The sequence below is a fragment of the Melanotaenia boesemani genome, chromosome 19 (genome assembly GCF_017639745.1).
Source record: "Melanotaenia boesemani isolate fMelBoe1 chromosome 19, fMelBoe1.pri, whole genome shotgun sequence".
Taxonomy (NCBI): Eukaryota; Metazoa; Chordata; class Actinopteri; order Atheriniformes; family Melanotaeniidae; genus Melanotaenia; species Melanotaenia boesemani.
The window spans coordinates 24,431,209-24,455,398 of record NC_055700.1 but is presented as its reverse complement, the minus strand read 5'-3'; the positions used below and the strand labels follow the sequence as shown (position 1 = coordinate 24,455,398).

The window sequence follows — 24,190 nt, the reverse complement described above, 5'->3', positions numbered from 1 at the left end:
TTATATTATATTATTTTAATTATATTTTAATTTAATATGTTTGAAGTCTTTAATTTATTTACTTTGTTTAGGTTTGTGATAAGTTGTATTTGGTTTTTCTTACTTGTAAATTCTGCTGAGTTTTGCATGATTACAGTGGTGTTTCATTTTAATGACTTTCTTTTCTTCATTTTTAATAATTTTGCTTTTCTGGGTTCCAGTAGCTGCTCTCGTCTGCAGCCTGTGGACGTCTTGTTAGGATGACTTTTCTGTCCATCATTTCTGTGTTTTCGGATTGTTCCACCAGTCTGATCTTGTCTGTTTAGCTTTGCTGCTGCACTGTCTCTGTGTTTCTGTCTGTTTCCCCCCTCCTTTGTGACCTTGTCCTCACCCACTGCTCTTAACATGTGCTTTCAAATATTTCTGTTGCATTATGACCTCCCACCCTTTCTTTCTCTTTAAAGGATCTAGGCTGGGCTTATTCTTACTTTACTATTTGTCAAAAAGTCACATGAAAAACCAAAACCTATAACATGTTATCACTTCTGGAGACTTTCTCTGGTTACATAATTATGTGAAAAAAAACTTTTTTCAAGAAGGAGTTTAAATATCCCGAGATCTTGTTGGCAAGTGATGGTAGGAAGGAACCAGAGATGGATGGATTATGGCTTTGTTAAAGTAATTAGATCTCTATATCAGCCTGTTGTAGTAAAAAGAGACCTGAGCTGAAAGGCAAAGCTTTTGATTTACTGCTTTATCTACGTTACAACCCTTACCTTTAGTCACAAGATTTGGGTTAGTGACTGAAAGAATAAGAATAAGGATACAAGTGACTTAAATAAGCTTCCTCAGTGGTTGTGCTCAGTCTGAGACATTGGATGAGGAGGTCACACATCCAGAGTAGGACCACAGCTGCTCTCTATGAAAAGAAGTCAGCTAAGATCGTTTGGGCATCTGATTAAGATGCTTTCTGATTGCATCTCCTTGAAGATTTTCCAGTCACATCCTATGACAAACCCAGGACTTGTTGGAGGGACTATATTCTTTATGGCCTAGCAATGCCTTGGGATCTCCTGGGAGAAGCTGAGTGTGACTGGGATGAGGGGTGTCTGGATCTCTCTCCATGACCCAACATTGGATAAGCGGAAGAAAATAGATGGACAGGCACACTCACAAGGTATAAATGGTATGTAAAAAGGAAATTTACCCCTACAGCTTCTATAGGAATGAAGAGAATGAAGCTGCTGCAGTCAAATGTATGATAAAGCAACGCTACATAGACATAAACTGTTTCTGACTTGGTTTGATGGCACAGGGACATTTATCTTGTACATTACTGGATCAGTGTTGCCCTGCAGTGTCTTGAGGCTAAGATACTGCACCTAAGAACCTTTACTTCCAGGATGCTGCATCACTTTACAGCTGAGTTTTGCTTTACCCCACAAATCACATGCTAGCAACTGGATATCATCAGACTGGCTATTTTGAACACACATTGTGGCTGATTCATTAAGAAAGGCAATAGGACATTTTTGGAAGAAGTGAGCAAAAGATGGATAGAAAGTGACAAGAGATAGGAGTCAACATCAAACTGACTTTTACTAGCTGGAAAGAGCTCAGAGGAGAGACAGGATGCAAGACCGATGCTGACTTAGCAGTCTTTAGGGGGGTGCCTCAGTGAGAACATCTGCCAAACTTTAGTAGTTGGGCTTTAATAAATAATCATTTCATAAAAAGCAGAAGTGTTGGCAGTTTGCTGGAATAATTTAAGTGTGTGTCAGGGAATCTTAATGGTAAACAGTGGCAGTTGCAGATGTTTGAGTCTTTATCAATCACATCAGCTTGTAGAAACATAGCCAGTCAGTTGCGTCAGTGTGTTATTCATTTGATATTTTTGCGAGTTTTCTTGACATCCAGAAAAAACAGAATATCCTCAGCCTAATCCTCCTTCAGGCTCTACTCTTCACTTCTGTCTTTCCTTTCTCCTAATTTTGATGCTCACTGCTAATATTTTGCCCACCTCCTCTTGTGCGTGCTGTCTGATAGCGGAGCCACCCTCGCCACGCCCCTGGGACCCACCTGGCAGTATGTACCACCTGTTGTGCCACCTTTCTTACCTTTTCTTCTCTATCCTCCTCTTGTCCTTTCCTTCTTTATCTTCTGTTTTCTTTTAATCTCTCATGTCTGTGTTTGCCTCTATGTGCTCTGATCATCACGGTGCAGAGTTCGCACCTTCCCACCATCATAGACTCCTCCACTTTTCACTTCCACTTAATACACTGATCATTCCATAAAAAAAACCCCATAAAAACAATACGTGCACCTTACACATTTACATAATCCATAAAACATACATCCCTGGAAAATAAAAAATTGTGTATCCGGGGTGTTTCAAGCACTTTCTCCTGTTTTCAGCCAGTAGCTTCAGCAGTACAGTACTACACTTTGGTAAAATGTGGCTGAATGTATGCATGTTAATGTTGCTATGCAGCAACGTTGTAGTGTAACTGAGTTTTTTTTGAGTGTGTGAGAGTGGTTTTGAAAAAAGGTAGAGACGGTACTGCTGCTCTTCTGCTTTAAAACAAATCTTCTTCCAATTTCTCACTTAAAAACCCGCCTAACCTTTGTCATTTTTTCTAACGTTCAGTCTTAAAATCTTTTTCTTCTACTCTGAATGGAGACACAAAGTAAACAAGTGAGATTTCTGCCCCCTCATTTCAAGTCTCTCTTAGTCTTGAAAGAAAAGGTGGACAAACTATTTTTGTCACATCACGATTCATATCAGTGATGTGAACTGAAATAGGGAATACCAAAGTATATCAGCATGTTAAATCTTGTTTAAAAGATTAGATTTTAAGACTGCTTACTAAATAAAAGAATTTGCTTATATAATTGTTTCTTACTGTCTTGTGATGTTGTCTCTGATCTTAATGACAGGCTAGACCGTGAGGTAGGAACATATGGAACAGCACAGCCATCCTATACCTGCATAAGTTATGTTTTAATAAAAGTATATCATAGATGATTTATTCAACTATATAATGTTTTTGGTTTCAAAATCAAAATCTACACTATAACCAGCAGATAAGGGGGTTTACTGTCAGTTAGCTGCTGTTCTAGTTTCCTATCTCATGAGTTTGGTTGCTGGTGTCTCGACTGGTCAGCAAGGTAAGAATCAGGTGGGGTGAGTGCCATTGTCTTCAAAGGTTTTTAGTTACAAGTATTATAAGCATATACAGTAATAACTATGGAGAAAAAACAGGCTTCGATACAAGATATCAAAGGAATACACCACTGCAGAGCTGGACAAAAGCATAAGCAAACTACGCAGCAACTTTACAGTGTACAAAATGACCCTAAGTCAATAAAGTGCATTGAGTCTTCTCTTTGATTCAGTCCCACATCCTGGGTGTTGCATGGGGACAGTGGAGAGGAAGAACCTCTGCTTAAACTGGAAAACCTTCCACCAAAACTAGACTCAGGAAGGATGGCCATCTGGTTCAACCATTTTGGGTGTAAAGAGGACAAGACAGAGGGGTCAACAAACACCACAACTTAAAATCAGAGATACCGGCTGAGAAAGAAAAAGAGAAACACAACTTCATGAGAGGTTGTCTGGTTCCTGAACCCAAAGTGGCAGCTGTTTCCACTGAGAGGGGTCTGATAACTTAAGGTTCTGCCACCTAATCTACTTTTAGAAACTCAAGGAACCACAAGTAAATTTACAGTCTGAGAGTGAAGTGCTCTCTTGGGAAAATATCAAGCTATAAGATCTTTAAGACACAATGGAGCTTCATATGTATGCTGTAAAGTTTATTTTTCTATTAACTCTACATCAGATAGCTACTGGTCCTGTGGGCTATATGTTACTATCTAAATGAAACGTACAAAAGAAGCCACAAAAAAGGAGTATGAAAAGTTCATTCTGAAGCTTTCAAACAGGATGGCGGGCAAAACCAATAACTAATACAAAGTGGGGTCAGGCCAGTTTAAAGACGAGTTATATATCATGTTTACATTAGTCTCGTTAACATACTAACATTAGCAAACTTGCAAATATTTGTTTTAATTTCAACATATCTGAAAATGTGGCCAGTGTGAAAAAATAGCAACTCTAGTGGATGAAAGAGGTTCATTTCACTGCCTTGTTAACTATAGAACTTTGTGTGAAACAACTTTGATAGCAACATCTGGATTACTTTCAGTAAGTGATACGACAACACTTTCTGGTTGATAATAATTTTATTTGGTTCAGGTCAGAGTTAAAATATATTCTTTTGCAATGTGATGGTCACCATCATTAATGTTAGCTTGTTGGTTGCACAGGTTACATGTAAACACAAACGTTACAGCATATTTTTCAATGTGACCATCACCCTCATGGGCCCAATTTTTACACTTCAAACACAGTTGCTCTTAGGAACACTAGAGGTTGTGTATTATTCTAGTGAAATTCTAGTTGTAATATGCCAGCTTGAACATACAACTAATGGGCATATTATTGGAAAAGAAGACACTCTTGGTATTAAATAGCATTTCCATGTTAAACTGCAAAGGCAAGTGTAATGCATTTGTCTTTGGGCAAAACAAAACAACTAAACAGATTTTAATTCTGGTGGATCTGCAGGTAATACGAAAGTATTTTATTTTATGAAGCAGTGTCATGGCACGTTTGCTTTCTAGCATTTAGTATCTAACATTTACAACAGTTTTTAGTGGAGTATTCCTTTAATATCCACTAATCAATATGTATGCATGAATTAGCAATCCCATTTCCAAAATATTTAGGACAGTGTGTAAAGTGTAAACATAAGATGTATTTTTTAGAGAATCATTTTGATTTTGCATGTTATATGTTTTAGTCATTAAAATTTAATTTACAGTGTGCTCACTTTAAATTTGATTCCAAGAATCTTTGGAAAAACAGATGGAAAAGCAGGCTTCAGCAGTGTCTTTTAACAGACTATATGGATGACATTGTACATAGCCAGCCAGCTGAATACACCAGATTGCTATTATAACCCCAGTTTCCAAGCTATGTTTGTGCCCAGTGTACATTAGCTTGATTTCAGGTGATTATAAATGGGATGGTCTTGTTACATCCAGTTCTATTATTAAGCTGTTTCCATCTATCATAGTTTTAAGAAGCTCCATGCTTTGTTTTTGTTTTTTCATTCTGAGTCTTTTGATTTTGGTGGTTTCAAGTTTAAAAAATCCAGTGCAAATGTCTTAGTAAATTTCTGTGAACTTTTTTCAAGTTTTAACTGATTTACAGGTTTCTTGTATCGTTTTTATTTTACATTTCACAACGTGTCCATACTTTTTAGGAAATGGGGTTACATTAGTACAAAATTAAACTTATGAGTGAACTTGTGACCATTTGGAAAAGAACAAAGTGAAATTCAATGTCACTCCCCCACCTTTTCTCTGCTGATAAGCAGAGATGTGTGTTGCTTATAAATCATGTTCTGTTGTGGTAAGTGTTCATGCAATATCAGAGATTTGTGTGATTATTCTTCTCAAACTTTCCAACATCTGTGCCTAGAGAAGAAGGGGTTGAACGTCAGCCTTTAGACAAAAAGGTTGCTAGTCGCTGGTTGTGTCATTTGTGCGTCGTGATCCAGTACAAGTAAACCACCACTGTCTGCTATCTGCTTTACTTTTTCATCACACTTTTGTACATTTATCTTCCCCCTTTCAGCCTATTGTTGACCTCAGTCCTATAAAACGCTCAGCGTCCTCGCTGACGCCACAGCGCCACCAACAGGAAGTCGGGCTAACAGAGTATGACCTGGAGCGTGTCGGTCAGGCCCAGTCTTCTACGGGGCCAGGACAGGTCCAAGGACAGGACAGAGCCCACCACCATCATCACCACCACCGCTGCCATCGGCGTAGGGACAAGGACAGAGACAAGAAGCAAAAGTCTTTGGATAAATCTGCATCAGTGCAGCCTTCCAGTACTGTCGGTGAGACATCCTTTTTATTCTAATTATCGCAGGTGGATTCACACATTCAAAGACCGTATCTTGGAAATGCATTGGAAAATATAACTTGTGCTTCAAAAAGGTGAAAAAGCTGGACATAGCTTTTACTCATCATGTTTCAAAATTTCAGGGCTTTTGTCACATTGCTGTAAAAATAGCATAAACTCAATAACAAGGAGCTATTTTAGGATGCTAACAAACTTTAATACTTTGGTATAAATCTGCAGTGAATAAAATACATGTTTAAACTTGGTACCACTTTAACAGATCAACAAATGGTGAGCCGATCCATTCTACTACATCGCTTAGATGTCTTAACATAGTAGCCAAAATTCTTTAGAGAATTAAAGTTATATGATTGGGTTTTGCAGATGAAGGAGTTTCTGCTGTCCTGCAGAAAGGGATTTTATATGTTGGCCTTTCTATCTTACACAGAGTTGAGAGGTTTTCAAGAAAAATCTGCCTTTCTGAGGGACTGGCTCTCTTTCTTCTCTCAGACCTTAAATACTAGGAATACCAATCGATACATAATCTTTCAACAATTGGGATACAAAATATTTAAAATTGATGTCATTAGATGATTTTGTCTGAAAAAAATATCCATCCATCCATTTTCTGCCTCTTATCTGGAGTCGGGTCGAGGGGGTAGCTGCCTAAGCAGGGAAACCCAGACTTCCCTCTCTCCAGCCACATTCACCAGCTCATCCGGAGGGATCCCGAGACGTTCCCAGGCCAGCCGAGAGATGTAGTCCATCCAGCGTGTCCTGGGTCTTCCCCAGGGCCTCTTTCTGGTGGGACGTGCCCAGAACACCTCACCCGGAGGCATCCCAACCAGATGCCTGAGCGACCTCATCTGGCTCCTCTCGATGTGGAGGGGCAGCAACTCTATTCTGAGCTCCTCCCGGATCACCGAGCTTCTCACCCTATCTCTAAGGGAGAGCCCGGCCACCCTGCGGAGAAAACTCATTTCGGCCGCTTGTATTCGCAATCTTGTTCTTTCGGTCACTACCCACAGCTCGTGACCATAGGTGAGGGTAGGAACGTAGATCGACCGGTAAATCGAGAGCTTTGCCTTTTGGCTCAGCTCCTTCTTCACCACGACAGACCGATGCAGCGTCCGCATCACTGCAGACGCCGCACCGATCCGCCTGCCGATCTCCCACTCCATCCTTCCCTCACTCGTGAACAAGACTCTGAGATACATGAAATTCTCCACTTGGGGCAGGACCCTATTGCAGACTGGGAGAGAGCACTCCACCCTTTTCCAGCTGAGGACCATGGTCTTGGACTTCGAGGTGCTGATTCTCATCCCAGCCGCTTCACACTCGGCTGCGAATCGCTCCAGTGAGAGCTGAAGATCACGGCCCGATGAAGCCAACAGAACCACATCATCTGCAGAGCAGAGACCCAATCCTGAGGCCACTGAACCGGATCCCCTCAACACCTCGGCTGCGCCTAGAAATTCTGTCCATAAAAGTTATGAACAGAATCAGTAAGAAAAGGCAGCCTTGGCGGAGTCCAACCCACACTGGAAACGATTCTGATTTAGTTCCGGCAATGCAGACCAAGCTCTGACACCGGTCGTACAGGGACCGGACAGCTCATACAAGAGGGCCCAGCACTCCATACTCCCGGAGTACCCCCCACAAGAGTCCCCGGGGGACACGGTTGAATGCCTTCTCCAAGTCCACAAAGCACATGTAGATTGGTTGAGCAAACTCCCATGCCCCCTCAAAGACCCTGAAGAGGGTGTAGAGCTGGTCCACTGTTCCGGGACCAACCGGGACAAAAACCACACTGCTCCTCCTCAATCTGAGGTTTGACTATCCAACAGACCCTCCTCTCCAGCACCCCTGAATAGACCTTACCGGGGAGGCTGAGGAGTGTGATCCCCCTGTAGTTGGAGCACACCCTCCAGTCCCCCTTTTTGAAGAGAGGGACCACCACTCCAGTCTGCCAGTCCAGGGGAACTGTCTCTGATGTCCACGTGGAGCTGCAGCAGGGTGTCAGCCAAGACTGCCCTACTGCCATCCAGAGCCTTAAGGAACTCTGGGTGGACCTCATCCACCCCAGGGACCCTGCCACCAAGGAGCTTTTTAACCACCTCAGCCCCAAAGATGGGAGAGCCAGCACCAGCTACCCCAGACTCTGCGTCCTCATCGGAAGACGTGTTGGTTGTCATTGAGAACGTCTTCGAAGTATTCCCTCCACCGCCTCACAACGTCCCGAGTCGAGGTCAACAGACACCCATCCTCACCGCACACTGTGTTGACGGAGCACTGCTTTCCCCTCCTGAGCCACCGGATGGGGGACCAGAATCTCCTCGAAGTGGTCCGGAAGTCATTCTCCATGGCCTCTTCAAACTCCTCCCATGCCCGAGTTTTTGCCTTAGCAACCGCTGATGCTGCGCTCCGCTTAGCCCGCCGATACCCATTAGCTGCATCTGGAATCCCACAGGCCAAAAAGGCCCAATAGGACTCCTTTTTCTGCTTGATTGCATCCCTTACTGCCGGTGCCAAAAAAATTAAATAAATAAATAATAAAAGACAGATTATTTTTTATTATATTCATACAAATACACATTATAACTTCCACCTAATGAACAAACATGGCGCCTCAGCAGTCATCACCCATCAACATTTGACTGTTTCAGGGGCAATTTCCCTAATTGCTGATGAAAAGTGAGCTAAGCAGGGCTCCCTTTTTATCAAGTGTGCTCCCACACTGATCTGAGTATGTAAAAGCAATTCCTCATAAAATTTACTGACCTATTTGTATACCTACACACAGAATTTAGTGATAGAAGAGGGAAACTAGAAAAAATAGAAAGCATTAAATATTTTCTTACATTCATAATTTCACAATTTCTTCTTACTGTAAAAATTTGATTTAATGAGACACAGACATGCAGAGTAATCAATGTGATTAAAAAAGACACCTGTGACTGATTACAAAAACCTGTCATGGCTATCTGGTATGGTAGTTTTTGCAAATAGTGCACTCTTGTGTAGGAACATCATCAGATAGTGCTTCCTAAAAATGATAAAAAAAAAAGAAAAGAACCTGGTATATTCATGCCGTGGTTGTGGACCTGTGCTACAGAGAGATACTAACTCCACAAAAACTATTTTGGTGCACATCCAAGTGGATCTTTGGCCACCAACACTTTCCAGCATGAGATGGGAAACTGAGCATTTGCCAGCCATCGCTGAGCTGGATTAGGCCATCTGTGTTGGATGCTGTCATTTCTCTGGGCCCAAAATACTTTGTTACTTTGGACCAATCAACACCAAGCTGAAATCAAACAGTAAACAGCTGCATCTGCAATGATGCTGGATTTATGGATGTGTCCAAAGGTGTATGCTCTGCTGTGCTCTATCCTCCTCCAGTTGCAAATCTATACTTGTCTTTGTGGTTCCTTTATTGTGAAGTTGGGTTTCAGGCCATTTTTTTATTTTTAGAAAGAGAGCTCCCTTTTTTTTCTATGGTAAAAATTAACTGCACTCCTTTATCTCATATATCATTTATTTTTGCATTACTAATAGTGTTTCTTTGTGTACTCTTGGATATTCTTCTTCTCCATTTGCACGTTTTGAGGTGTGCTCCAAATACATACTTTGTTTTCATCTAAGTAAAACATATTATGTTACTTCATAATAACATTTTCCATATAATTAAATGTTTAATAGTCTGGTTGGTTTCAGCCTCAGGCAACGAGTTTGTTCTCTTAAGTTTTGGCCATTATTCAGAGGAGAAACACAATTTCATATTTGAAATATTGGAAACATAATTTCAGTTTCATCATATTTGGTTAATTGAGTTCTGAATGCTCAACTGAAAGAAGGGAGGTATCACCTGCACTTCTGGGCTTTAAAAAAACAACAACAAATAACTAAAAAGTTGCACATAATTAATGTTAGCATTTAAAACCCTAACTCCCAAAAAATGTTTTCCAGATAAGAAAAAACAAAACAAAACAGGTCGAATGTCTCCATTTCTAGATCTCATCTATTGTTTATGTTTCATTGGGGATAAATATCGGTTTATGAGATTTGCAAATCATTGATTTCTGGTTTAATTTACATTTTACACAGCATTGCAACTTTTTATAGAATTTGGATTGTATAAAAACTTGAGACTGCAGGGCTGTCAAAGGAGTAGTAGTCAGATGAACAAAACAATGTGTCATCTGCATGAAAATGTATCTTGGTTGTATATTTAGGAACATCTACTTCCCTTGATGGAAAAACAGCTCCAGTTCCTTTAAGTTGGATTAGATAAATTATTACCTTTTCACAATAAGTCCTCTCACTTTAAAAATTATATTACGTCATTTGTTCATAATAATTGAATTTCCCTTTGGGATTAATAAAGTATTTTTCATTCATTTCATTCATTCATTCATATCCTTAAGTACAACTCATGCTTCCATCCTTATGCCTCTTAGAAGTGGCATTAGGAAAAATGGGCCACATATGTTTCTAAATTGCAGTAGATGTCTTGTCTCTTTCATTTAAGAGGCAGCAAAATCCACATGAGGAAGAAATGGTGGTTGGATGGAGTGTCAAAAAAGCCTGTAGAGGAAAACCAATCCCACACTATGATACTGCCCCCACCATGCTTCACTGTGGGGAGGGTGTTATTTGATGAGAGGTGCTGGGTTTACACCTCTAGAAGGGATTTTCCTTAATGGCCAAAGATTTAAATCTTAAACTCATATTCAACATGTTGGAGGTCTCCCCCAAAGCCCTCTGGGAAAATTCAAACCTGTGTTCAGTTTTTTTCATTAAGTGATACTTATTTTCCAGGCCAATCAAATAAGTGTCATTTTACACCTTTTTCATATAAATCAATTGCAGAAACCTTTATGCATAAGATATTATTAAATGCGAGACATGACAGACTAAAATCCTTGAGAAGATCACAGTCACAGTCTTTGTTTCTCATTTGGGGTCATCTGCCAGAGCGATTAGAGCCTGAAAGCTGGTGGCAGGCTGGATTTTGTGTCAACAATGAGGGGTTGCAGCAGGGTCTTATTGCTAAGATAAAAGGCCACAGTGGACAGGTCTAACTCTGGATTTATAGTTACGTTATGGTGAGATAGAAGAACACCAGCACCACAGACAGACAGAGAGAGTTTCATGGCTCAAAGCGTGTAGCAGATGTGACTCATCAGATCATGATGAATAGGCTTCTGTGTTTCTGTCAACGCTGTTTTAACCTGAAAACTGGAATTATTCCAATGCTGAGGGAAATAATTTCACTACAGTGCTTTCCTTTATTCTATGTGCCCAGGATTAAGAGAGAATGTTACACACAGAAATAGTCATTTTGCATTAATTTAATTAAATACAGCCACTCTTCAAAAAAAAAGTAGGGATAGTCTGTCAATGTAAACAGAAACATGAGGCAGTTTTATAGAGAGTTTTATAAAGTGTGTAATTTGCCTCATATGGTTTTTATTTTTATGATTTCCCTTTTGAATTAATAAAATTTTTACTTTTTTTTATTTCATTTGATTAGAAGGCTGAAGTGATTCCAATCAGATTATTTTTTTCCCCTAAAAGCAGCACATATCTGATATTTTGAGGGTGGTGGCACTTTCAGTTCCAACCTTTAAATGCAGTTTGTTTCACTTACTTAATGGTCTTAGGTCAGATATATATCAGATACATGGCTATGTGACAAGAGTGAGTATGCTCATCGGTGTTACGTAAGTTTGCACTTTATATGAACTTGTCCAGAGTTCACTTCACATTAATACAACTAAAGACGTTCAGGTTGAAAGGTCAGCACCTCAAATCCTGACTATTTCACAGCCCTAATATTAACTAGTCAGCTTTTATTTCTCACTTTTTTTATGACCTCTGCAGCAGGTGAAAGATTCAACTTCAATACAACCACAGAAAACTGTCATACACCATAAACAGAATAAAAAACTGTGTAACAATATCATGAGTAAATAATATGAATTTAAATAGTGCTTTTTGGTGATAAAACCACAAAGTGCTTTCCAGTAAAAATCCATAAAAACATAAAATCAGTATTAAAATGATAAATAAAATAAAAAGAATTTTAATAAAAAGTGAGCAAAATAAATAAAAACATACTTTAGTGACATGACGCATGAGGACAAAAAATAAATAAATAAAAATCTAGTGTTATAGCTTTTCTCCTGTGACTTCTACTGTATTCCTCATTTAATCCTTTATTTTAAACCTCAGTTTTCTTGTTTTTTTATAGCTCTCTTCTAAAACTTACCTTTGCTTTCATGCAACACTTTTTTAATCAATTTATGTTCTGCCCTCTACTGTGGGAATGTGTCTGTGCACAACTATATCTTAACATGCTTGTAATTGTACTAATGCACTTGAATTAGACAATGTAAGAAAGAGCTCAACTCACTTTAGAAACATCAGTTAAAAGCTGTCTTATTTCAACACATTTATGCACAAGATGCAAGACACTCATAGTTTTGATTGTTGACCATTAAATCTTATATATGTTGAATTAGAATTGAACGAAAATTAAATATTGTAGTTGTAAATGTGATTAAAATCAATGACAGCTCTATTAGCAAAAAGCTGAATGTGGATTTCAGTTGATGAGTTCACAATTATTTTGCTCCAGTTAATCAAGTAAATTTTGTTTCTACATTTTGTTTCTTTTTTTATTAATTTATTTGCTAAAGGTAATGGCGATTTTTGTTTTTAAGACAGCTTTACTTTATTCTTTCATCTCTACCTGCTCAGTCTAATTTAACATGTTGATAACATCCCACAGATTCATTCACAGATCCTTCAGCTGAAGGGCTGTCTAGAGAACGAGCGAGGGAGCGGGATCGCGGTCGCCCCCACGAGAGGAGGCACCACTCCTCGGCCGGGGAGAAGCAGCGCTACTACTCCTGCGAGCGTTATGGCAGCAGGGAGCAGTCCCATGCCAGGTCAGCCGGACCCAGTCGATCCGCATCTCCAGGAGAAGGTCAGGACTCCTGCTTCCTCAAGCAGGTGAGTTACATCTGAATTACTCTTCAGTCTGTTTGTTTTTCACTTTGTATTCCAGCATGTTGGGTTGTAAACAATGCAGCCAAATGGTGAAAATTTCATTAGTAAGCCACAAGCACTGGAGTACACTAGCTATTTTATTTAAAAAAAAAAAAAAGAATAACATGAAGGCAACATCAGTCGTTTACAACAAAATCCAAAGTTTTCACCTCTCAAATAGTTTAGAATTCATGTTAATTTAGAGGCTGGAAACCACCATGTGTACTGTCAGTGAGGGAATGGCTTTTCTCCTACCTGGATATTGCGCAGTTGGAGCTTTTCAAAGCCTGTTTACCTTATGTGAAAACATGAAACATCAATTGCTGGTCAAAGCTATTACAGAAAATTCCTAATATGTTGTAAATATTTATGGTCCATTTCATCCATACTTTTGTGTGTATATATATATATATATATATATATATATATATATATATATATATATATATATATATATATATATGACAACACTATAGAAATGAAACTTTTATACAGAACACCAAACTATAAAAACTAAACTTTGATATTCTGTTCGTCAAAGTTTCACTTCTATAGTGTTGTTAAATGAAAAGATATTATAAAATATTTGCAAAAATGTGAAGGGTGTACTCACTTCTGTGAGATAGTGTATGTGGGTATATGCTTATGTATAATTACTTTCCAGTGTTTCTTTGCCTTGACTCCATCACAGTGAGGGTGTAGGGAGGGAGTTGGAGGCAGGTATCGGAGTAGACGGTGTTTTGCTTTTGTTGGTATAATGTACGAGATGTTCTGCTTTTCCCCCTGCACATAAAATATGCAAAAAACTAATAAATAATGCAAAAACTGATCACCAAAAAACAAAATCAGCCTACTATCACCTTCAGACTATATCAAGGGTAAAATATCTGATGTCTCAATAAGACCTGGAAAAACTCGTCCATGCTTTCATCTTTAGTCGGCTTGATTATTGTAACAGTGTTTTTACAGGTCTGCCTACAAAATCAATTCGACACCTGTATTGTGTTCAGAACTGAAGGCTGTTGCCACTATTTACTGTACCTTTGCCCTTGTCAGGTCCACCAAGACAACATATAGACACTAATAAAGAAATAAAAAGAAATGAGATTATTAAGAGGAGCTTTATAGCTTTATAGCTTAAGGAGCTTTAAGGTTAAAAAAATAAAGATGATGCTGGAATATAAATGACTGGAAGAAGAGTTCTTGGTGAAATAATTTTACTCTATAAAATACTAATTATAGTTTTAAGACAGACTTTAAGTCGTGGTTGTGTTTGTTTTCCCCAGCAGGGTATCAGTGGGGTTAAGAGTGGCCTGCCCTCTGGCACAAACACACCGGGCCGAGGTCGCAGGCAGCTCCCGCAGACGCCCCTCACACCTCGACCCGCCGTGGCCTACAAGACCGCCACCTCTTCAGCAGTCCCACCCAGTGCCAGCACCGCTACAACAGGACATCAGACTCGCTTCAGCCGGGGCCTTTCAGAGCACGACCGCACACACGTGGGCCACGATGAGTCCCCGATACCTGTTACCTGCATAGGTTCGGACCCTAATTTAAACCGGCACCAGGTGGACTCCACTCAACAGGCTCGCCTTGGGGAGACAGAGGACTTCCAGGACGCTGTAAGCAGCCATGGAGGGGGACGCTCTGCCAGAACCGCCACTTCCACCACAGCCTCAGCCTCACAGGGAACTGCTGCTGCACCCGCCACAGCACCCGCCTCACAGGGGCGGACAGCAGGCGTGCCTAACGGGTATCACTTCACCCTCGGGGTCAACTCAGCTTCTGGGCCAGGAAACAGAGGAACAGGAAGTCTCAGGGAGAGAGAGGAAGACGACTGGTGCTAACACGGCAGAAACCTTAGGGGAGAGTCAGCTAATAGCGCCAGCGTAGCCGCTTGGAGGGTCTGCTGAGCGCTTGTGTCAGCTACACTGAGCTTGTACAGTCGAAGGCCGGTCGACTGATGCTGAGGGAGGTAAAAGTCTATGAAAAGTGCTGTGAAAGGGGATTAGAGATCATTCCAGCTTTGTAGTATTACTCTTTTAATATAACCTCTTTACAGGAAAAAGAACTTTTTCTACCCCCTTTATTTGCACTGAAATTATAGCACATTTGAAGACCCTTAACAATCTTGCCTTGGTTAGTAAATTCAGTGGAGCAGAAGAAAAAAGCCAAATCTTTCTTTAAGTGAAGCTCTAAACTGTGTCATTTCTGATATTATGGCTGATCACAACTCAGTTTTAATCTTGTTTGTCTCATTTTGTTTATGTTTGCTATAAAGACAAGTAAAAAGGTTTCACCCCACAAATTAGTTTTCTCTTTCCATTTTTTTTTCTGCATCATTTCTTCAAATTATCTTATTGTTGCCAGAGTAGGTGAGCAAAATTAGTTTCATTCAGGTCTTAAAATACTGCCATACACCTGATGAACACAGAAATTAGAATCCAAAAATTACATAATGGAACTAGAGCCGAGTTTTCACTGTTCACATGTTTTGTAAATTGTACAAGATGTAAATTGTTTGAGTGCACGTAGAACCAGAGTGACTCTTTTTAGACATTTTAGTGGCTGAATACTAAGTGCCTCATTTACCACAATGTGTTGCAATGTAATGCAGCCCGGCTGTGGGTCAAATGGACGTGGATATGCGGCAAAGAACGAACACAGCTCGGAAAAAAGTGGAAGAAACAAAACTTCTGTTTGAATCTGGTTGAAAGAACAGAATGCAAAAAAAGGAAATAATTTAATTAATTTTGTGGTAGATAAGCCAGAATTAGTCCTATTCATCCAAAGTAAGCAATGTAGTGCATGATAGGGTTGTCAAAACATTTGTCTGTACTTTTAAAGAGTGTGTGGTAAGCATTTGCCTTTCTCTTTCGATATACTGCCAGTCTATTATAAAAAAGGGCCTCCAAATTGGGGAAAAGTGCCATTCTTTTTGATTATAACCAACAACAAAAAGATCTCAAACACAGAAACCCCTGCCTCCTCAAGCACGCAGTATTTATTTGATATTTGCCGTATTTTATAGGTTTCCTTCCTTCTCGTCTCTTTGATCCAACAGTATTGTAGGTGAAAGTTACATTAATATGTAGTATCGCAGGTACAATAAAGACTTGTACTGGTGCAGATGACTGTTGATTAAAATGTAGGGCTATGCAACAAGACGACACTTCATCTGCCCTGTAGCTTTACCGTCTGGAATCTCCAGGTTCAGGCTTTAGTGTGACTGTGACCAAATTTTACATTTGTGTATGAAAACTTGTAAATGATCATGTATAATAGATGTACAGTTAACTGGCAACACACACTGGGGCACAAAACGATATCGAAGCTGATTTATGTGAAACACTGGGCATTTTTGTGGTTGGTGGGTCGACTGCACGACACGTACTCTAAATATAAAACTGTGTTCCACTGAAATGGGTCAAGTTGTATTTTTTTAAACATTTTAGTGGGAGGATCAGATTGTTCAGATGAAGTGATTTAGTGGTTGAGGTGTGATGTCTCCCGTAAAAGGCTGACCTAACCAAGTCTTGTTGTCTTTGTTAGAATTCTGCACAGTGCCAAATGTCATTGTAAATGCCAGTTAGCCTGCTGGGATAACATAACATGCAGGGTGTGCTCCGACCGGTCACCAACTCCCACGGGGCTGAAGATTTACAATACCATACAATATAAGGCTTACAGTATGCTGTTTCTGTTTTGAGATATATATTATATATCTATATATTATATACATACTAATAAATCCCAAAGAAAGACCAAAATCGACATGTTTCTGTCCCTTTCTATCTTGGCTCAATCAGGAGACGTGATAAACAGCACTGTGTTTATAAAAACTAAAAGTAACTGCTGAATTTCTCCTATAGAAATTAAACAGCTTTTGGCAAAATGGATGAAAAACCAAGTCCACTCTGGAGCCCTGTAACTTAGGTATACTTTCAATTGGTTGACAAACAGTCAAACTTTTTGTGTCTGAAAGGGCATTTTTCTGTCTTTGCCCTTCACAATTACTCAAAATTTCTCAAACAAGCTTTTTTCACAATATCTCCTGTACATATGCAGATTATACATCAACAGGCATTTTTTTCTTCTTTCACTCAATATGAACGTCATTGCAACAGGACGTATGGTTTTCTCTCAAATCCCCTCAGAGCACAGTGCACCCACCGCTGACTTTTTTGACTACCATTAATTTTTGACAGGTCTTTCTCTTCAAGTCAGGATGTGAGGGATCTTTTTAACCTGCCATAAAACCTACATAGAAAACAGCAGAATAATGAAAATGATGTCTGTGTGTTCGACAGACCCTGCTGCTGCTCACAGTTCAAGAATATTTTTAGTACAACTTACAATTTTTGAACAGTAATTGTTTATTCGAGGATTGTGCCGAGTCTGAAATCAGTTGATTTTTGTGACTGAAATACACTACTCATAGATTATCGCATGTAGTGATACATAGTTTACATTTAATGAACCAGCTTCACAGTACACACACACACACACACACACAGCTCGATATTACATTGTGAGAACATGTGATACACACAATTACATGCTAAAATATGTGTCTTTTGTGCCTCCTCCCTCCTGCTTCCTTATAAAGGCTGGTGGTCTAAGTTTAAAAAATTCCATCATGGCTGCCCTTGTATCATCGAATTCCTGTTTCCTTGTCAGTTTTCCCATTAAAAGATTGGGTCCTCTCCCCTCCTACTTCTTCCATCATACGAGCGATATTTGGTATCCGTTAAAATTTCTTCAGAAATTTGATATTTTTTTGTACAACTGACAACCTAACTACACAATACTGTTCTCATGGTCATGAAGACACACGTCTACTTTATCTGTGGTTCTTAGTGAAAATAACAGGATTAAAAACTAATGATGATCTGGTGTATTATTCCCTGAAGCAGCTCTGTGTTGCTTTTCTCATGCAGAACTCAAAACAAGGAAACAGTAGATTTTATGTAACTTGTTTTGGATTTTGCATCCTAACAAGAGCAAATTTTCATCGTAACTGTTGGGCTTTTGTTGAAAAATGAGGCAAATGTGACTCATTTGTTTAGCTTTGATAATCAGTTAGTGGCTCATATTACACAGAAGTGATTTTTAATATTGCGCAATTGTTGATTTTGGTCTTTTTATGGGTTTTAATAGCAACATAACTGGTAAGGAGGTAAATATTGCGGTCCTTAACTTGATTACTTAATGAAAAAAACAAAATAGTCAAAGAAAAAGTTCATGTTTCCTGGTACTGATTTTAATTTTTTTAATTTATTTTTTTTAATTTTGTATCTTTTTAAAGTCATGCTTATTGTGTGCCTCTACAAGTTTCTTAACAAGTATGTTTTTTTTTTAAAAGTTGGATTTAAGGCTCATACTTTTGCCGTTTCTCTTTGATGCATCTAACAGAAAACCTGTTAGACTTTAAAGCAATGAGCTTTAACTGTAGGCTTGGATTTGTTGGTTGTCAAGGCAACAGTAGATTGGCATTTCTTTGTAAGCAGCCATGTTGGAGAAATTCAAGCTGATCTCTAGAACTAAATACAATCTCTACATAATTTAATGGAATCATTTTTTTTTAAAAGCTAGGACCTCCAATTAGCCTGTGATGATCAGAACATGAAGTTTTTTCTCAACAGCCTCCCCCTCATCCCCCCTCACCCCTCTCTGGACATGTCCTGTCTGCATGTTCTGAAAAGAAAATTGCATGTACATGAAAAAAAAAGAGGAAGAAACAGAAAAAAAGAGGGATTGTATTATTTATAAAGTCCAGAATTTGTACCATTTATTTTGTGGTTGTACTTTCTGATTATCTAAATGCACACTGTATTTAATAAAAAAAAAATCTTTCAGAACCACAAAGTGAAAATGAGGTTCTGTCTCAGAAAAGAGGTTCTGGAGTGACTGAATCCTTTGTTGCCTGAGCTGTGACTTGACTGTCTCTCCCACAGTCATTCAGACTGTATCTATAGGTTTTGTATGAATATGAGTCATTGAATAAAGATGTATGATTATGAAACTGCACCATGTACAGTAGATGTCTGAAGACTGCATGGAAACCTGTTACAACTGCTGGCTGGGATTTAATTCTGTTTTACATTTCCATATTGAATGCTGCTGCTAGCGATTAGCCTAATCCTTATTTATTTCTCAAAGAAAAAGATAAAAAATTTGCACAAGTGGTACAGAGCATGAATATAGTGTAGTAAAGCTTGAACTGGGGGTTGTGGGGTGATAACCTGAAGATAGTAAATGCAGCTAAGGATCCCTTTTTTCCTGCCTGGAAACACATGCAGTAGATGTCCAGGAAAAGCAAAATAGCAGATTTACAGCTTGGAGAGTCCAAGTTCCAGGAGCAACCTCCAGGAGTTGAGGGAAAGACTTGAGCTGCACGACCTCCCCTTCACTCTGGAAAGAGTTCAGACCGACACACAGGTGGAATAACTCAGGCACAGTGTTCACACATCTCGAATGTGGGGAAAGACAGAATAGAGCAAAGATCCAAAACATCTGGAAAGAGGCTGACAGCTAGGGGTGGTGGATGGGTCTCAAGACCTCTAATGGACCAGCATAGAGTGGTCCAACAGAGAGGCGAGGTATAGCGCACATAAAATCATGAATCCATCCTGCCTTGCATCAATGGTTCAGGCTCCTGGTGGTGTAATGGTGTGGGGGATGATTTGTTGGCAGAATTTGGGCCCTTAGTACCAGCTGACCATCATTTTTAACCACCACAGCCTACCTGAGTATTGCTGCTGACCATGTCCATCCCTTTATGACCACAGTGTAGCATCTTCTGATGCTACTTCCAGCAGGATAATGCCACCATGTCACAAAGCTCAGATCATCTCCACCTGCTTTCTAGAACATGACAATGAGTTCACTGGTGAATGGCCTCAACAGTCACCAGATCTCCATCCGATAGAGCAGCTTTGGGATGTGGTGGAACGGGAGATTCTCATCATGGATGCAGCCGACAAACCTGCAGCAACTGTGTGATGCTGTCATGTCAATATGGAGCAAAATATCTGAGGAATGTTTCCAACGCCTTGTTCAATCTGTGCCACCAAGAATTAAGGCAGTTCTGGAGGCACAGAAGAGGGTCCAACCCAGTACTAGCAAGATGTACATAATAAAAAGGCCAGTGGGGGTAAAACAATGGAAAAAAAAGACTTTAGTCTTGAAAGAAGTTAACTGTGAGTGTAAAGCATCTGTCAGACTTCGATTTTCCATTCCATGGCAAGAAAACAGGTTTAGTTTGGCAGTGACAACTACTGGAAAAAAATTAAACTACAAACATTTATTAGATAAAAGATAAATAAGGACTGAATAGCAGTGAAAAATAAAGATGGGCCCCATGGCTGGGTTTTGTCTTGGGCCCAAGAATATCTAAATCCACCCCTGTTTCACTTTGAATGACTACAGTAAATATAACAAGGCAGGTGCTAGTTGTTTTTTTCAAGTATTTACTGACAAATTCATCACAATTTGTTTTGCTTTTTTCCCCCCTCAGATACAGATACGTTTTGTTTAGAAGCTGTTTGAGACATAAATTTTGTGTGATTACATGCTGGACCTTTAGCTACACTATGTCAGTTTTGCCTTTATTGATCATTAGAAAAAACGTGCAAAATGAATTAACTTTCCTATCAGCTAGCCTGCCTTTGCGACCAGGCTGCTCCCATTTACCCAACAGTCACCTCATCTCCACTGATTAAATCTCAGCATTTTCACAAATTCTAACATTTTTCAGTTTTTAAAAGCCAACACATGTCCTGCATTCTGATCTCTGACATGCACACTCTCTCCCATCAGCACATCTTTCCCATCAAAAAATCTGGGAATGAGATGAATGGGTGGAAGACTTTCTGGGTTTTAATTGGTCCGCATTGCAAAGAAAGGGGCGTGGCTTCTGTTGGACCGTTCAGCGGCTCGGTGATGTGATGCAGCTGCAGGAGGAAAGAAGCTGCCGCCGGCTGAGGGAGACGAAAGGAGGTGAAGAGGATAACTTAATTACCCCCTTTTAGTCAGAACCACCAGAAAAGTGGCCACCAGCAACGCGAATTACTTCGATTTCTCTTTAGATGGACCTGATACCGCTTTAATAACACTTTGCGCAAGTTTGCATGCGTTTAAATTCTTTAATGCAAACACGATTAAACGAATGAGATGTTGATTTGGCTGATAAAATGGACTTTTTGCCTCATCGTGGTAATGAGGATGGGCACTGCCTCACCTGACGGGGATTTCGGAGAAGAATCCGGTTCCGGGATGTTGCAAACAGGTAAGAGAAATCACCTGTGGAGCCTCACAGAGCGTGTTTTTTTACGACAGGGGGGCCTCCTTGGTAAATATTAGGGCATTAGTTGTTCAAATTAGGAAGCTTTCTGGTACTTTCGTATGGATAAAAAACTATGTTAATCAATAAACATGGTTTTAAGATATAATATCTACCATAACCCATTCTTATTTGACATAGAGATCTAGTTTCCTGTACCTGTGATGGGATTTCCATAATCACGCCACACCTGCTGATGCAAAGCTGCATCACTCTTGAAATCCCCCCAGACTGATATTAATTTGTCATCATCAGCTGGACTGCATTACATAATTTGTTCTGTGCAGCTTAAATCCACATAAAACTTTTCCAACTCTCAACAGCTCCTCTCATCCAACCTGTAATGCTGCCCTTTTCTCCTCTCATCACTCTTCAAACCCAAAACACTGAGCAAACAGCTTTGTTCTGCTGGCCGGGAAGGCTTAAACAGACCACAATGAGGCAATAAGGCTGCTCTTCAGGGCAATTACATTTAATAGTGTTTATCAAATTACTCCCACAGCTTCTCCAAGAAGAAAACACTAATTAGCGAGTGTGTTTCTGAGGACATTTGTAATGCAAATTAAAGGCCTGCAGATATTTATTCAGCATCCACAAAGCGTAATTATAAATTTGACACTCCGCTATCCTAAAAAAAAGCTGATTCCTCTTGGTAATTTGTTGGTCACACTGTGAAATGCTTTACTGTCATTTTGTCCAAAAGCTAAAGAGAAACGTGAATTGCTTGATGTAAAATATCTTTTACATGACCCAAAAGAGTTGTTTGGCCTCTCTGGTTTGCATGAAACACACATGGGATCCAAAAGTCTGCCAGAGTTAGAAAATCACATGGAATGCTTTCATTGTGCCAAGCAGACTTATTTAATTAAAGCATCATTTTTCAGGACACAACCTGCTTACTCGTTGGCGTTGGCATTGTCTAAATCTTCTTGGTTTCAACGGTGCTGTTGACAGTGCACATGTTCTTGGATTACATGGTGTTTCTGAACTGTTTAATGCATCCAAGACTTGTGGAGACTGATTGGAACCAAGCCACACGCCAGAAATGTGCCATGATGGTCATCTTTATGTTCGATCCTCCACTGGAAATCAAGATGGGATGTTTGAGACTAGAAAACCCAGCCAAGAGAGTTCAGAGTAAAGACAAATTTTGCCTCAAGTTTAATGTTTTCATTGGTTTATCCAAAGAATTTTTATAAGTGAAACTGTTTTTTTTTTTCTCTGTGATTAAATTTTCCTGCTCCGGATTGTAACTTGGCTCGTTTGGGTATTACTGATACCATGAAAGATCTGATGTGAGGTTATGTTTCAGTTCACTCAAAAGGTTCTGACACAGTATGTTATAAATGACAAACTCCAAGAGTTGAAAACCTGCCCACACCTGAATCCAGCACCTTCAGCTATGGGTTATTTTACATGGCAATGGCCACCAATGTGCAGGATTTCGGGAACCCGGTACTCTCTGCCTGCACCTAAGGACACACAAATGAAAGGTTTTGATAAACGTAGTTGTTTTCATTTGGACTTGTCACAATTCTGGACATGATATGGATCAACTTGCCCAGATCAGAACTGGTGTTTTCTTTCACACTCACCTCATCACAGGAAAGACTGGGTCAGATTAACCGGTCAGATTCTTTTGATGTGAAGGGGTGCAGACTACATTGTTGAGATTTTTGGAGATGACATATCTGCTCCACAGCCAGTGACCTACACTTACACATAACATCTTAATTGGATTATTCAGCAGTCCATCTAACCATCTTTTGCAAGATCAACCAGTTTTACTTGAAAAAAATGATTCCATATGACTGAAGAAACTCACATTTTGTAATTGTACCATAGCATTTTATTTATAAAGCACTTTAAAAACAACAATGCTCACCAAAGTGCTGCACTGTAAAACATAAAACTAAATACAAGCCACAGACAAAATTTAGTAAAAAACACACAATAAAATGGCAACAAAAGTAATGAAGGAGTCCAAGAAACAAATCAAATCACAATCAATGCTCACTCTGGGTTGAAGAAGCCTGTCTGATATGTGTGGTGTCAGAGTCTGGAGCTGCAACTGGAAAAGCTCCGTCACCTCTGACTTAGTCTTTGAAATATAGAAAAAAGCTTCTGGTCAGCCAACCTAAATGAGCGAGATGGTTCATATGGATTTGGAAGTTCTGAAAAATAAAATGGGGCTGCACCATTAAAAGTAGGCTAAATTCTTCCAGACATTAACATGTTTTCATCTGCGAGTGGATCCAGTGGCCTCAGGTGCAGCGATGACTGGACTACAGGTAACTACTTCAGCATTGTCTTATTCTATGAACTTTTTAAGGTATTACTGATCCCAGATGTGCTCTAGCTCCTATCAAACAAAGCCGGTGCTGCAGTTTTAAAGCTCAGAGGGTTGTCATTTCAAATACAGTTATTTGTCCATTGAGAGACACCATAGTAAAAATTGTGGCAGAAATATGGCAGCTGCCATGTATGTGGACCCACGACAAGTAGATATAAATGGCTCATTCTGAGAGAATATAACCGTAATGGTTGTTTTAGTAAAGGGATTTAGAAAACAGTAGAAAGACAGTTTTTAATATCTTAAATTTTTCTGTCACTGACCTTTTAATTTTATTACACACTGCACCTAGAGGGGTCATCCTGTAGCCCAAAGGTTGCAAGTTCTATCCCGGCCCGGAGAGCTCATGTTGAGGTGTCCCTGAACAAGACGTCGAACCCCTAATTGCTCCTGATGGGTCGTGGTTGAGCTCCTTGCATGGTAGCTTCCACCATTAGTGTGTGAATGGGTGAATGTGGCATACATGTAAAGCGCTTTGAATAAAAGC

The 24,190-nt window shown here is 39.6% G+C and overlaps 2 protein-coding genes across 2 annotated transcripts in view; both read left to right on the top strand.

Annotated features, from left to right (window-relative positions):
* Window positions 1-18,360, top strand: part of cacna1bb (calcium channel, voltage-dependent, N type, alpha 1B subunit, b) — a 216,873-nt gene extending 198,513 nt beyond the window's left edge. Inside the window, exons 50-53 of the mRNA XM_041969681.1 lie at window positions 2,026-2,064; window positions 5,681-5,945; window positions 12,747-12,970; window positions 14,293-18,360. Of these exons, the coding sequence (XP_041825615.1) occupies window positions 2,026-2,064; window positions 5,681-5,945; window positions 12,747-12,970; window positions 14,293-14,853 (1,089 nt within the window). The 3' untranslated portion in view covers window positions 14,854-18,360. The remainder of the gene's footprint in view (window positions 1-2,025; window positions 2,065-5,680; window positions 5,946-12,746; window positions 12,971-14,292) is intronic.
* Window positions 18,361-20,994: 2,634 nt separating this feature from the next.
* Window positions 20,995-24,190, top strand: part of si:ch211-196i2.1 (collagen alpha-1(I) chain) — a 115,859-nt gene continuing 112,663 nt past the window's right edge. The window contains exon 1 of the mRNA XM_041970730.1: window positions 20,995-21,296. Coding sequence (XP_041826664.1) covers window positions 21,182-21,296 — 115 coding nt within the window. The 5' untranslated portion in view covers window positions 20,995-21,181. The remainder of the gene's footprint in view (window positions 21,297-24,190) is intronic.